The following is a 15,850-nucleotide window of genomic DNA, read 5'->3' as shown; positions in this document are numbered from 1 at the left end:
AACATCACTGAACATTATTCTGTACAATGGTACAATTGGCTAATGGTATAATGTACATTGACCAAATATGCCAATTTACTGCATTGCGGGGTTAACTTCTTCCATGCTCAATATACAAGCCCAGGGCTTTGTAGAACATCAGACCCTCATGCTGCCCCTCCTCACCCCCCAGCTGCATTCATCTCCTCCCACCCTGCAGCTGATTGGTTACAAGTTTCTATATTTGATCCATATTAGTCCAAACTGCTCAAACAGCTGGATGCTGGATGACAGGACAGTGACAGGGCAGAGAAGACATAGATAGATAGATAGATAGATAGATAGATAGATAGATAGATAGATAGATAGATCAGATCTGTACTTTCTTTGGCGGAGTACACAGCGCATTACCTGAGGACACCCCACATTGTGTGCGCCCACTTTTGTCTACAGGATCTGCCTAGCTGGAATGCATAGATCTGAGTCCAATTACTGCAGAGAGGAGACTACTCTGGGTCGAGGTGGTGGAAGTTCATGGGTCCCACCTCCGGCCGCTGCTCCTGATCCCGGCCGAACCTCCAACTCTCCCATAGCCCAGGTCAGTCCTGTTCCAAGTCCCCAGTCTGGATATGGCGGATACAGCTCCTCTGATGAGAAGCCTGGTGACCCTCGAATCAGGCGCCCCATGAATGCTTTTATGGTGTGGGCCAAGGATGAAAGGAAGAGACTGGCCCAGCAAAACCCGGACCTACACAATGCTGTACTAAGCAAGATGTTAGGTGAGAATGAGTTCTGTGATGGGATGGGGAGGACAGCCGGCATGAATTGTTCTGTACCGCCATATATAATGCAGGGCGAGCTGATATTAGTATAGGAATGACTGACAGCAGGGCATGTGCAGAAGGGCACAGTGATATTGGATGCCTACTGGCAGAGAAGATTAAAATATATATATGTGGTACAGTGTTTATATGTCGTATTATTCTGCTCCATCTAAATATCCATCCATCTACCTAGATATATCGCTCATATCTATTTATCTAATATGTATCACATATCTGTCTATGTCTCTCTTATCCATCCATTTCACACATCAATCTATGTATTATCTATCTATCTATCTATCTATCTATCTATTATCTATCTATCTTTCTATCTATCTGTCTCATAGCTATCTCATATATATGTCTTTTTCATCTATCTATATCTATCTATTATCTATCTATCTATCTATCTATCTATCTATCTATCTATCTATCTCTTTTTATCTATCTATTATCAATCTATCCGTTATCTATTTTTCTTTCTATATATCTTTATCTCATATCTATCTATCTATCTAACATCTATTTTCTTTCTATTATCTATCCCATATCTATCTATCTATCTATCTATCTATCTATCTATCTATCTATCTATCTATCTATCATCTATCTATCTATCATCTATCTATCTATCTATCTATCTCATATTTATATATTATCAATCTATCTGTTATCTATTTTTCTTTCTATATACCTCTATCTATCTGTCTATCTCATATCTATCTATTTATCTATCTATCTATCTCATATATAGCTATCTATCTCCTCTAGAAGTTTAATCATTGTATAATAAAAAAAAGTTCAGCAACTTTCTAATATACTTTGTGCTTTAATATTGTAAAGTTTAAAATATCTCTGCTTACTGTCAGAGAATAGGAACAGGAGAATGGCAGTCTGTATAGCACAAATTCTTCCCATAGCTGAGGGTTTGTTACGGCTGAAACTACTGTAGACAATTCTCAGGAGGGAATGTGTCACCACACTAGTGGATGCTGATAGAAAAGAACAACTGTGCAGGAACAATATTTGGGCCCTTTGCAGCCCAATATCTCTTCATTAGGCAGGGCTCATATTGCGTTAGGGCAGTCCGTTCATGCGTTAAATGGACTGCGTTAACGCAAGTGCCGCTAAAGTTCGCGTTATGCGATTGCACTAGTGGCAGATGCTCCATCTGCGCTAGCGGTGACGGAGCCTGAAATGCTGCAGACCGCGTCCCAGGGTCCGTCACAGGATGACGGCACATCGCTAACGCATTCCGATTATGACATGCGCTAGTGATGCGCTACATAATTGCAGTCAATGGGTGTGCTAATGGGGGTTACATAGGGTTAGTGCCGCTATGTAACGGATGCCGTCAGCGCACTGCCATAAACCCAGCTTAATGCACAATTCCATCTGCTTTGGAGGTAGAAATGGCCACTTACCTCTTGGTCCCTGTGCAGCTAAAAAGATGGCATCAATGATATGTCTGCCCCTGTGTCACCAGGTTTCTGTCACTTAATCTGAGAGCTGCATAATATAGGGACAGAGACCCTGATTCTATGTGTGACTTACTAGGCTGCCTGCTGTCGTTTTGGTTTGTATTTGCATATTATCACTAGAGGACTAGTAAACCTGCTCCCATGTAGTCCTCCATATTCATGAGCTCTGTATAATCCCACCCCCAGCATTTTTCATAAACTCACTGTTTTCTCTGCTACAGATTTACCAGCTCTCTGAATACCGAGCTCTGTAGAACCCCATCCACACCACTGATTGGCAGCTTTCTGCATACACTGCATAGGCAGAAAGTTGTCAATCAATGGTGGAGGTGGTGGTTACACAGAATTCAGCATTCAGAGCACAGGAATCAGGTTCTCTGCCACTACATCCAGCTGCTCTCATATAAGGCAGAAAAAACATGGTGACAGATTCCCTCATCAGCATCAGAATGACCTCACCTGCCCTTATTGTTGCTATGTATGACTGCTGGCAGAATCTATCAGACTGTTTAGTTACAAGGAACTGTCTGGACTTGACACAAATGTAGCTATACCTCAGCTATGAAGTTTAATAAAAAATCTCCAGGGAGAATGTGCTGTTGAACTGTACTCAAGAGTATAAAAGCTCAGAGAACAACAGTATTATAGTAGATATATTCTTGTACATATGAGCAGTATTAGGCTATGTGCACACGTTCAGGATTTCTCGCAGAAAATTCCTGAGTGAAAAACCGGACATTTTCTGCAAGAAATCCGCAAGAAATCTGCATGCGTTTTTGCCGCGTTTTTGCCACGGTTTTGATGCGTTTTTGATGCGGTTTTGGTGCGTTTTTGATGCGGTTTTTTCCAGACATTTCCCAATGCATTTTGTAGTGGGAAATCCGCAAAAAAAAAACCCCGCAAAATTAATGAACATGCTGCGTTTTTTACCGCAATGCGTTTTTTTCACGGTACAAAAAAAACATGCGGAATTCATTCTAAATGATGGGATGCTTATTGTATGCGTTTTTTTTTGCAGTTTTATAGCGTTTTTATCGGGAAAAAACTGCGAAAAAACAGCAACGTGTGCACACAGCCTTATCTACTATATAATTGTCTAAGGGTCACTTCTGTCTGTCTGTCTGTCCTTCTGTCACGGTTATTCATTCGCTGATTGGTCTCGGCAGCTGCCTGTCTTGGCTGCAGCAACCAATCAGCGATGGCCACAGTCCGATTAGTCCCTCCCCTTCTCCCCTGCACTCACTGTCCGGCGCCCGCTCCGTAATCCCCTCCACTCACCGCTCACACAGGGTTAATGGCAGCGGTAACGGCCCGCGGTGTAATGCACTCCGTTACCGCTGCTATTAACCCTGTGTGTCCCCAACTATGCAGCATCAATAGTAAAAATATGTCATGTTAAAAATAATTAAAAAAAAAAAAAAAACCTGCTATACTTACCCTCCGCCGCCTTTCCCTTTCCTCGCCACGCTCCCGGGACCGCTCCATTGCAATCGGCAGCTTCCGGTCCCGTCCCAGGGCTGGTGTGCGACAAGGATCTGCCATGACATCACGGTCATGTGACCGCGACGTCATCATAGGTCCTGCTCACACCAGCCCTGGGACCGGAAGCTTCCGCTTGCAATGGAGCGGTCCCGGGAGCGTGGTGAGGAGCGGGACAGGCAGCGGATAGTAAGTATAGCAGGACTTCAACGGCCCTTCGGAAGGAGAGTATATGTTTTTTTTTTTTTTAAGTCTCTATACTACGTGGCTCTGTGCTGGGCAATATACTACGTGACTGGGCAATATACTACGTGACTGGGCAATATACTATGTGACTGCGCAATATACTACGTGACTGGCAATATACTATGTGGCTCTGCTATATACTACGTGGCTGGACAATATACTCTGTCGCTGGGCAATATACTACGTGGCTGGGCAATATACTACGTGGCTCTGCTATATACTATGTGGCTGGGCAATATACTACATGACTGGGCAATATACCGCACTACGTGGCTCTGCTATATACTATGTGGCTGGGCAATACGTGACTGGGCAATATACTACGTGGCTGGGCAATATACTACGTGACTGGGCAATATACTACGTGGCTGGGCAATATACTACATGACTGGGCAATATACTACGTAGCTGGGCAATATACTACGTGGCTGGGCAATATACTACGTGATTGAGCAATATACTACGTCGTTGGGCAATATACTACGTCGCTGGGCAATATACTACGTAGCTGGGCAATATACTACGTGACTGGGCAATATACTACATGGCTGGGCAATATACTACGTGACTGGGCAATATACTACGTGACTGGGCAATATACTACGTGGCTGGGCAATATACTACGTGGACATGCATATTCTAGAATACCCGATGCGTTAGAATCGGGCCACCATCTAGTATTAGTTATATTCTTGTACATATGAGGGAGTATTATAGTAGTTATATTCTTGTACATAGGGGGCAGTATTATAGTAGTTATAATCTTGTACATAGAGGACAGTATTATAGTAGTTATATTCTTGCACATAGGGGCAGTTTTATAGTAGTTATATTCTTGTACATAGAGGCAGTATTATAGTAGTTATATTCCTGTACATAGGGGGCAGTATTATAGTAGTTATATTCTTGTACATAGAGGACAGTATTGTAGTTATATTCTTGTACATAGAGGACAGTATTATAGTAGTTATATTCTTGTACATAGAGGCAATATTATAGTAGTTAAATTCTTGTACATAGAGGGCAGTAGTATAGTAGTTATATTCTTGTACATTATTATAGTAGTTATATTCATGTACATAGGGGGCAGTATTATAGTAGTTAAATTCTTGTACATAGGAGCAGTATTATAGTAGTTATATTCTTGTACATTATTATAGTAGTTATATTCTTGTACATAGGGGGCAGTATTATATTAGTTATGTTCCCGTACATAGGGGGCAGTATTATAGTAGTTATATTCTTGTACATAGAGGCAGTATTATAGTAGTTATATTTTTGTACACAGGGGGCAGTATTATAGTAGTTATGTTCCTGTACATAGCGGGCAGTATTATAGTAGTTATATTCTTGTACATAGAGGCAGTATTATAGTAATTATATTCTTGTACATTATTATAGTAGTTATATTCTTGTACATAGGTGGCAGTATTATATTAGTTATGTTCTTGTACATATAGGGCAGTATTATAGTAGTTATATTCTAGTACACAGGGGGCAGTATTATAGCAGTTATATTCTTGTACATAGGGGGCTGTATTATAGAAGTTATTTTCTTGTACATAGAGGCAGTATTACAGTAGATATATTCTTATACATAGGTGGCAGTATTATAGTAGTTATTTTCTTGTACATAGAGGCAGTATTACAGTAGATATATTCTTATACATAGGTGGCAGTATTATAGTAGTTATATTCTTGTACATAGGGGCAGTATTATAGTAGTTATATTCTTGCACATAGGGGCAGTATTATAGTAGTTATATTCTTGTGCATAGGGGCAGTATTATAATATTTTTATTATTATACATAGGAGGCAGTATTGCAGTAGTTATATTCTTTTACATAGAGGGCAGCATTATAGTAGTTATTTTCTTGTACATAGTAGGGGTATTATAGCAGTTAAATTCTTGTACATAGGGGGCAGTATTATAGTAGTTATATTCTTGTACATTGTGAGCAGTATTGTAGTGGTTACATTCTAAGTTATTTTTAGCTATATTATTTTATTGGTTGTATTCTTGTACATAGGGGCAGTGTTATAGTAGTTATATTATTGTACATAAAAGGGCAGTATTATAGTTGTTATACCCTTGTTCATAATGGAAGCTTCATATTTGTTTAATTATAGTATATATTACATATGGGCGGTATTATAGTCTTATATTCTTGTATATAGGGGGCAGCATTATAGTAGTTATATTTTTGCACATGGGGCAGTATTATAGTACTTTCTTTCTTGTACATAGGGAGCAGTATTATAATAGTTACATTCTTGCGCATAGGAGGCAGCATTATAGTAGTTATATTCTTGTACACTGGGACAGTGTTATTATAGTAATTATATTTTTTCTCTATTGAGGTCAGTATTATATTAGGTATATGTGTGTCCATAGAAAGTAGCCTTTATTATAGTAGTTATTGAACATTTATATGACATTACTGTTTCATTTTCTCAGGTCAGTCCTGGAAAAGTCTGACTGCAGTAGAGAAGCGCCCCTTTGTGGAGGAGGCAGAACGTCTACGTGTTCAACATCTTCATGATCACCCAAACTACAAGTATCGCCCACGTAGGAAGAAGCAGGCCAAGAAGATGAAGAGAGTTGAGTCAGTCCCATTGCTGAGGCCTGAGGGATACTCTGGAGGACATGCTCCTTCCAACCTCACCCACTTCAGAGAACTGCAGCCTTTGGCTTCCAACGACTTGGAGAGTTTTGGGTTGCCAACTCCAGAAATGTCTCCTTTGGATGTTCTGGAGCAGGGTGAGCCAGCCTTTTTCCCACCTCATATGCAAGAGGATACTGAGCCCATGCCCTTTAGATCCTACCAGCATGGCATTGAGTATGGCCAAGAGAAGACGCTGAGGGAGCTCTCTATAGCATACACTGCCTCGCCATCTCATATGAGTACTATCCTTAGGACTCCACTGTCTGCTGCATTCTACTACAACCCTCAGGGTGGTCCTCCAAGCTGCACTCCACTGGGCCAGCTCTCTCCACCTCCTGAAGCACCCCAGCTGGACTCCATGGATCATCTGAATCCATCTGACCTATGGGTAGATGTCGACCGCAATGAATTTGACCAATATTTGAATATGAGCAGGACTCAGGTGTCTATTCCTGGGTATCACTTGCCAATGACCAAGCTGGCTACTGCTAGGACTATGCCCTGTGAGGAGAGCAGTCTGATTTCCGCTCTCTCTGATGCCAGCACCACTATGTACTATAGTCCTTGTATCACAGGCTGACAAGACTCTACAGAGTGAGCAAATGACTGGTGTCTATAGTGGCAGATGGGCACCAGTATGGGGCAGGCTCAGCCCTAGCTCAGCGATCAGCTGGGTGCCAAGTGCAGATTATCCCTGTGATATAGGAATGTGGAATAGGGTCATTGGAGGACAACACTCTAGTATTTTTACTAGGGTACAAGGCAGCAGATAGTATAAAGGGACTGACCTTGGATATTACACAGTGCCGCTGGGATCTCAGCATTGGATACAGCTGTAACTGCAGAGTTGTATTTAAGGGGAACTAAAAGCTAATAAATTAGATTGTACACAATGAAAGTAGTAGGAGAGGGCACTAACCACAATGTTCAGTGCTTAAGGTGGAATGTTCAGATTTACAAGGTTAAAGCAGGTTACACGTACATGGAACTGCTCTTAAAATTGGGAACATATTCAACACGTGAATCCATATCCTGCATTACTAAAAGGATGAGTTGCAAGTTTTTTGCTTCTATGTATTAATACATTTCCTAAGTAGAAAACAGAGACTGCAGAATTAGTGATGTCATCACACGGGCGCTGAGGTCACTTTTTCCCTATCACTTTTTCTCTTCCCGATTGTCCATTCCAACCATGAACATCTTGTGTTATAGGAATTGTAAACTATCTCTATTCCTGAGCTAATAATTACATTGCCATCCAATAATTGAGATGAGATCTGCGTCATCCACTACATTGATGATACACGATATTACCCCACTGCAACTTTCTAGGACAAACCTTATGGGGGTCAATATAAATTCTGTGCACTGAAACAGTTGCCTTATTTTACACAAAAGACCTCAACGGGCAGAAGCAAACTTCAACTTTCCGGGCTCTAAAATCTGTAACATTGCCCTCAGCTATTATGTCCCATTTATAAAACTGGTGTCCTCCTATATGGAAGAGTCGGCATTGGGACCTTTATTTCCTTGATGCCCTCACAACCACTGTAATACCTGTAGATGCTGATTAATGAATGACATTGTGTCTTTGTTGAAACAACTTTTTGCAAACACAGGGGTAGAAAGAAACGTTTTGCAAATCATTGTATTAATGGCAGGCTACGGATTCCAAAGTTTTATGCGACCAAGGAGCAAGAGAGAAGTTGTAGCGCTGACTGTCTGCATGCCCGATCTTCTAAAAAATAATACAGCCAGATGTAGCCTTACAGTCCCTGATACTGTGCCCGGTCCTGGATCACCATCCAGAGCTGAGATTTAAAGTGACCCGTCCGTGGCCGTAGAGTTCGAACCCTGGAAACAGCAGGTCCATTTAACACCCTGGCTGCCGGGATTCTGGGTAACATATTGCACTGGCCTCTCCTGTGTCCTGGGAGGTTCAATCAGTATTGTATTCCATGTTACAATGTGTTTTTTTTTTACATTTGTATACCATGTAAAAGCTGTTTGTCATTGTAACATTTTTTTTCTTATGTAACAAAGCCATAAGTGAGGAGAAAAAAAAAAAACGAGGATTTGACTGGATGGGTATTTTTTATATTGAATTTGGTTGAGTCGGTGTTCAAACTATACACATATATGATGGCACTAGAATGTCACAGTCTAAGAATTGGTATAAGATACAAGACATTTCTAAATGGTCTGATAATGATATGAATACACCTATGATACAAACATTATATATACACACACGCTTCATACACACACCATAAACTGACATACAGTATACATGTACACATTAATTAAAGATGTATATACACAAACCTACAGTCTTTATACATAGACACAGATACATACAGTACATGCACTGTACATAAATACACACAAATATATTTTATATGCATATACATTCACGCATAGCACACATTTGCCACACAAATACATCTGCAAGCATCAATAGTATACATACATACACGTATACAGATATGCATATATGCACACACACATATATATATCTATATATACAGACATACAGTATACACATATAGATGTATGTGTGTATATGCACAGCTCTGGCAAAAATTAAGAGACCACCGCATCAAAACCCTGGCATGGGCAGCCTAATCTCCAGACCTGAACCCCATTGAAAACCTCTGGAATGTAATCAAGAGGATGATGGATAGTCACAAGCCATCAAACAAAGAAGAACGTTTTGCAGGGTCGAATTTTTGCCAGAGCTGTATATATGCATTCATATATTGATATACATACAGTGGGGCAAAAAAGTATTTAGTCAGTCAGCAATAGTGCAAGTTCCACCACTTAAAAAGATGAGAGGCGTCTAATTTACATCACAGGTAGACCTCAACTATGGGAGACAAACTGAGAAAAAAAAATCCAGAAAATCACATTGTCTGTTTTTTTAACATTTTATTTGCATATTATGGTGGAAAATAAGTATTTGGTCAGAAACAAAATTTCATCTCAATACTTTGTAATATATCCTTTGTTGGCAATGACAGAGGTCAAACGTTTTCTGTAAGTCTTCACAAGGTTGCCACACACTGTTGTTGGTATGTTGGCCCATTCCTCCATGCAGATCTCCTCTAGAGCAGTGATGTTTTTGGCTTTTCGCTTGGCAACACGGACTTTCAACTTCCTCCAAAGGTTTTCTATAGGGTTGAGATCTGGAGACTGGCTAGGCCCCTCCAGGACCTTGAAATGCTTCTTACGAAGCCACTCCTTCGTTGCCCTGGAGGTGTGCTTTGGATCATTGTCATGTTGAAAGACCCAGCCACGTTTCATCTTCAATGCCCTTGCTGATGGAAGGAGGTTTGCAATCAAAATTTCACGATACATGGCCCCATTCATTCTTTCATGTACCCGGATCAGTCGTCCTGGCCCCTTTGCAGAGAAACAGCCCCAAAGCATGATGTTTCCACCACCATGCTTTACAGTAGGTATGGTGTTTGATGGATGCAACTCAGTATTCTTTTTCCTCCAAACACGACAAGTTGTGTTTCTACCAAACAGTTCCAGTTTGGTTTCATCAGACCATAGGACATTCTCCCAAAACTCCTCTGGATCATCCAAATGCTCTCTAGCAAACTTCAGACGGGCCCGGACATGTACTGGCTTAAGCAGTGGGACACGTCTGGCACTGCAGGATCTGAGTCCATGGTGGCGTAGTGTGTTACTTATGGTAGGCCTTGTTACATTGGTCCCAGCTCTCTGCAGTTCATTCACTAGGTTCCCCCGAGTGGTTCTGGGATTTTTGCTCACCGTTCTTGTAATCATTCTGACCCCACGGGGTGGGATTTTGCGTGGAGCCCCAGATCGAGGGAGATTATCAGTGGTCTTGTATGTCTTCCATTTTCTAATTATTGCTCCCACTGTTGATTTCTTCACTCCAAGCTGGTTGGCTATTGCAGATTCAGTCTTCCCAGCCTGGTGCAGGGCTACAATTTTGTTTCTGGTGTCCTTTGACAGCTCTTTGGTCTTCACCATAGTGGAGTTTGGAGTCAGACTGTTTGAGGGTGTGCACAGGTGTCTTTTTATACTGATAACAAGTTTAAACAGGTGCCATTACTACAGGTAATGAGTGGAGTAAAGAGGAGTCTCTTAAAGAAGAAGTTACAGGTCTGTGAGAGACAGAAATCTTGATTGTTTGTTTCTGACCAAATACTTATTTTCCACCATAATATGCAAATAAAATGTTAAAATAAACAGACAATGTGATTTTCTGGATTTTTTTTCTCACTTTGTCTCCCATAGTTGAGGTCTACCTATGATGTAAATTACAGACGCCTCTCATCTTTTTAAGTGGTGGAACTTGCACTATTGCTGACTGACTAAATACTTTTTTGCCCCACTGTACATGCATGTGCTGATAGACATACATACACATCCAGTAATTATTGCAATGGGTGAAGAATTTGGAATTAACCTTTACAACCAATCAACAGTTTGCTTTCATCATCAGTAAGGACGGTCACTCCCTCACTTGCGTCCTTTGACATTGCACTACACCATTTGTGGACCTCGGTTGGGGTAAAAATCTTTTTCAAAGTCAATATTCAAGCAGTTGGGAAATTATTACAAGGATTCATAAAATAAGAGGAAGGTTTTATTTGTAATGACCAATCAAAACAGGAGTTATTTGATTGTCCAATTTGTTATAATAGAAACTGACTTCTGATTGGTTGTTGATTGTACTAAGCTAATTGTTGATTGGTTCGTTTGGTCTGGTGCAAATTTGCAATAAATCAGTTGATGAACCTCATTGTTGCTCTATGTTTGAATTTTGTGTCTTTCTGGTCTAATCCTCACATGGGAAAATAAACTGAATGAAGGGGTTTCTAAAACGTCTGTATGTTCTGTCATTCCTTCCTTTCCTCTTCAGTGCTCAGCGTTTTCCAGATTACGTTGGTAGAAAACTTCGACCTATGACTTTTGGTATCACAGTTTTCGTTGACACAGGGTTTCTTAGAATTGAATATCTTTACTTTACAGCATGCCATCATATATAACAATGTGCCCTATGATAAAAACTCTGAGCCTTAAAGGAGAACTAACGTATAAGAAAAATGTGAGAACAGAGTTTCACTATTTTCTCCTAAGACTCCTTCGTGCCCACCATGTTCAGTAGCCCCATTGGGGCTTGCATCCGAACCTCCTCTGCAAAACGGGATTCGGGCGAATGACAGAGTCAAAGTGGGCTCCAAAGTGCATCATTTTCAGGTGTATATACCTACTGGAGGCGGACATTCAGACGCAATGTGTATGGGGGCCTCCCAACTCTCCAGCATGTCCAATTTCAGGCTGCTGATCCTATTTTTCTCAGGTAGATAATAACACACTAGAGTGAGTGCTCCTGTGTATGGAAGAGTCGGGAAAGATAGCCAACAATTGGCACCGACAGTTATATATTGAGTATACGGCCCCGTAGTTTGGGTTCATTATTATTATTATTATTATTCATTTATATAGCACCATTGATTCCATGGTGTTCTACATGAGATATCACTTACAGTAAGCAAAACTAACAATAGATGAGAATATATAAAATTGTCTATTTTTCACCTAGAAAACAGATAATTTTTCATCCATACAGTTATCATATGTATGAGATAAGTATGACATCCTCTACTACACATCAATAATCAAAACAGTTTACAAAACCAAACCCAGTTCCAGATGTTAATAATTGCAAAGTATCAGTAAAAAAACAAACAGATGGCATATGGACGGGGCCCATATGACATCCTTGTTTTTAACGCACTCTTCAAGTCTAATGGATGAGTCTGACCAGGAAAGTGGATCACACTAGTGCATTTGCTGTGACTTTTTACATATATATGTGTATATATATATATATATATATTTATATATATATATTCTTGTGTACACTGCTCAAAAAAATAAAGGGAACACTTAAACAACAGAATATAACTCCAAGTAAATCAAACTTCCGTGAAATCAACTGTCCACTTGGGAAGCAACATTGTTTGAAAATCAATTTCACATGCTGTTGAGCAAATGGAATAGACAACAGATAGAAATTATTGGCAATTATCAAGACACACTCAATAAAGGAGTGGTTCTGCAGGTGGGGACCACAGACCACACCCCAGTACCAATGCTTTCTGGCTGATGTTTTGGTCACTTTTGAATGTTGGTTGTGCTTTCACACTCGTGGTAGCATGAGACGGACTCTACAATCCACCCAAGTGGCTCAGGTAGTGAAGCTCATCCAGGATGGCACATCAATGCGAGCTGTGGCAAGATGGTTTGCTGTGCCTGTCAGCGTAGTGTCCAAAGGCTGGATGCACTGCCAGGGGATGGGCCAGAACACCAGGAGACATGGAGGGGGCCGTAGGAGGGCAACAACCCAGCCGCAGGACTGCTACCTCAGCCTTTGTGCAAGGATGAACAAGAGGAGCACTGCCAGAGAACTACAAAATGACCTCCAACAGGTAACAAATGTGCATGTGTCTGCACAAATGGTTAGAAACCGACTACATGAGGATGGTCTGAGTGCCAGACTTCCACAGATGGAGGTTGTGCTCACAGCCCAACACCGTGCAGGACATTTGGCATTTGCCACAGAACACCAGTATTGGAAAATTTGCCACTGGTGCCCTGTGCTCTTCACAGATGAAAGCAGGTTCACACTGAGCACATGTGACAGACGTGACAGAGTCTCGAGACACCGTGGAGAGCGATCTGCCTGCAACATCCTTCAGCATGACCGGTTTGACAGTGGGTCAGTAATGGTGTGGGGTGGTATTTCTTTGGAGGGCCGCACAGCCCTCCATGTGATCGCCAGACTTAGCCTGACTGCCAATAGGTACTGAGATGAGATTCTCAGACCCCTTGTGATAACATGTGCTGGTGCAGTTGGCCCCGGGTTCCTCCTAATGAAGGACAATGCCAGACCTCATGTAGCTGGAGTGTGTCAACATTTCCTGCAAGATGAAGGCATTGAAGCTATGGACTGGCCCGCCCATCCCCCAGACCTGAATCCGATTGAACACATCTGGGACATCATGTCTTGCACCATCCACCAACGTCATATTTCACCACAGACTGTCCAGGAGTTGGCGGATGCTTTAGTCCAGGTCTGGGAGGAGATTCCTCAGGAGACCATCCACCGTCTCATCAGGAGCATGCCCTGGCGTTGTAGGGAGGTCATACAGGCACGTGGAGGCCACACATACTACTGATCATCATTTCCTTGTCTTGATGCATGTCCACTGAAGTTGGATCAGCCTGTAACTTCATTTTCCACTTTGATTTTGAGCATCATTCCAACTCCAGACCTCCGTGAGATATTAGTTGTGATTTACGTTCATAATTTTTAGGTTTTATTGTTCGCAACACTTTCCACTATGTAATGAATAAAGACTTACAACTGGAATATTTCATTCAGTGATATCTAGGATGTGGGATTTTATTGTTCCCTTTATTTTTTTATATATTATAGTGCTATTGAGAAATGAAAGCTGCATTGCTATTGGTTGCTGTAGGCAACATAGTTTATCTTGTTTTCCTAAAACACCCCAACATAAAGTAGCAATGAAATTTGATTTCACGATAGATGAAAAGTTATAGAAGCAGGATCCAAACACAAATGTCTTGTTACTGACAGTACACCATATTATTATCTGTACCTTGCTTATAATGCAGCAGTACCCCTCAGATTTGTGCCCATCTGACAACTCCTATTACAATCCAAAGCGACCATCCATCCCCCACCTCTCTTGCTAATTAAACTTTTTATTTCTAGCTACAGTGTCGCCATTCCTTGTTACTAAAAGTTCAGCCATGTGTGGGCCGGCTCCAGTGCGGCTGAAACCGGGGAGCGAGGTGGGGGGGGGGGGCCCTCTGCCAAAACTGTGTAACAAGCTAACCACGGAGCGGCCTTTATGTTACATGTGGAAATAATGGTGCGTGAGTGGGAGAGACTGCGCAGGGCCCACAGCAGAGCGATGTAATGGGGGAGGACTCACACAAATATTAGGGTCCATAAGCGTTGTCACTCAGCTCTTGGTAAGCCCTGAATGGCATACATATCTGAATTGTTCTGGAATATACCGCTACTAAAGTGACTCTCCAACCTGGGACTGAAAAGTGACTGCACATTTTTCATGTACAATCACGCTATATAGTGCACTACATTCACATCTCACAGCTTCTCCCAGGACAGTGTTGCTCTCCTGCTTCCAAGATGGCCGATACAGTTGTTTCGGGAGCATTATGGTAAGTACAGTATAAGTCATACCTGCCCTGCCTTTCCAATTGCAGAAAACAGGGAAGGCAGGGGATGACTTACCACTGCACTCCCATGTCTTGGCAACCATCTTAGGAGCAGGAGAAAAAGAGGAGGCAGCGGGAGGTAAACAGAGGACACTGGGTAGGGTTAGGGCATGTGCACAAGATGGCTTTTTCAGACAGGTGAACCCACAGTGTTTTCCAATAGAAAGACGTTTCAGGATACGCTGCACTTCGTTAACGTTATTAATCCCAAAGGATCTTTTTTCAGCGTTTTTTCATCCCATCCTGAGTGCTTTTGCAATGTATTTCTAAGCGTTTTTCCTGCATGCTTGTGGCATCTTTTTTACTGGCAATTACTAGACAATTTTTAAACTTCTTTCAATAATGATGAAACCACTAGCAGTTTTAAAAGAAAGAACACTGGCAAAAGGCTCAAAAAGATGCGCAAGCTTCTTCTGGGCATCTTGTGGACACCTTTTTGAGACTTCCCATTGGCTTGTACTGTGAAATATTGCACGTTTTCAGAGAAAAAAATGCCTGACGAATGGTCAGCACACTTCTTTTTGGAGTCTTCGGAAGCCTGAAGTGATTAAAGGTATGTGCCCACGATCAGTAGACCTCTGGTTGTCATGCCGAAGCATCGCTGACCCTCGTGACAGGGGTCAGTGATACGCGCATTCCCGGCCCGCTGGCCGGAAGCGCTAGTTAAATGCTGCTGTCAGAGTTTGACAGCAGCATTTAACTAGTTAACAGCAGCGGGTGGATCACGATTCCACCCGCCGCTATTGCGGGCACATGTCAGCTGTACAAAACACTTTGGTCACCTAGCAGACAAAACCTAAGATAAAAACAAAATTAACAAATTCCCTGCAGTATATAATTAAATAGTAATAGCAA

The 15,850-nt window shown here is 41.6% G+C and overlaps 1 protein-coding gene across 1 annotated transcript; it reads left to right on the top strand.

Moving 5' to 3' along the window:
* The first annotated feature begins 249 nt into the window (after nucleotides 1-249).
* On the top strand, nucleotides 250-11,459 carry SOX18 (SRY-box transcription factor 18). The gene is made up of 2 exons (XM_069751098.1): nucleotides 250-758; nucleotides 6,469-11,459. The coding sequence occupies exons 1-2, from the start codon at nucleotides 449-451 to the stop codon at nucleotides 7,254-7,256; spliced, it is 1,098 nt and encodes a 365-aa protein (XP_069607199.1). The 5' UTR covers nucleotides 250-448; the 3' UTR covers nucleotides 7,257-11,459.
* Nucleotides 11,460-15,850: the final 4,391 nt, after the last annotated feature.

This window comes from Ranitomeya imitator, chromosome 2, assembly GCF_032444005.1.
Source record: "Ranitomeya imitator isolate aRanImi1 chromosome 2, aRanImi1.pri, whole genome shotgun sequence".
Classification (NCBI taxonomy): Eukaryota; Metazoa; Chordata; class Amphibia; order Anura; family Dendrobatidae; genus Ranitomeya; species Ranitomeya imitator.
The sequence above is the reverse complement of the archived record's forward strand: the minus strand, read 5'-3'. Positions and strand labels throughout refer to the sequence as shown.

What these genes read in the sequence shown, in the direction of transcription:
- SOX18 (XM_069751098.1), top strand. Translation starts at nt 449, where the DNA reads ATGCATAGATCTGAGTCCAATTACTGCAGAGAGGAGACTACTCTGGGT. An exon ending in TGTACTAAGCAAGATGTTAG is followed by an intron (nt 759 to 6,468) that starts GTGAGAATGAGT and finishes TCATTTTCTCAG; the next exon opens with GTCAGTCCTGGAAAAGTCTG.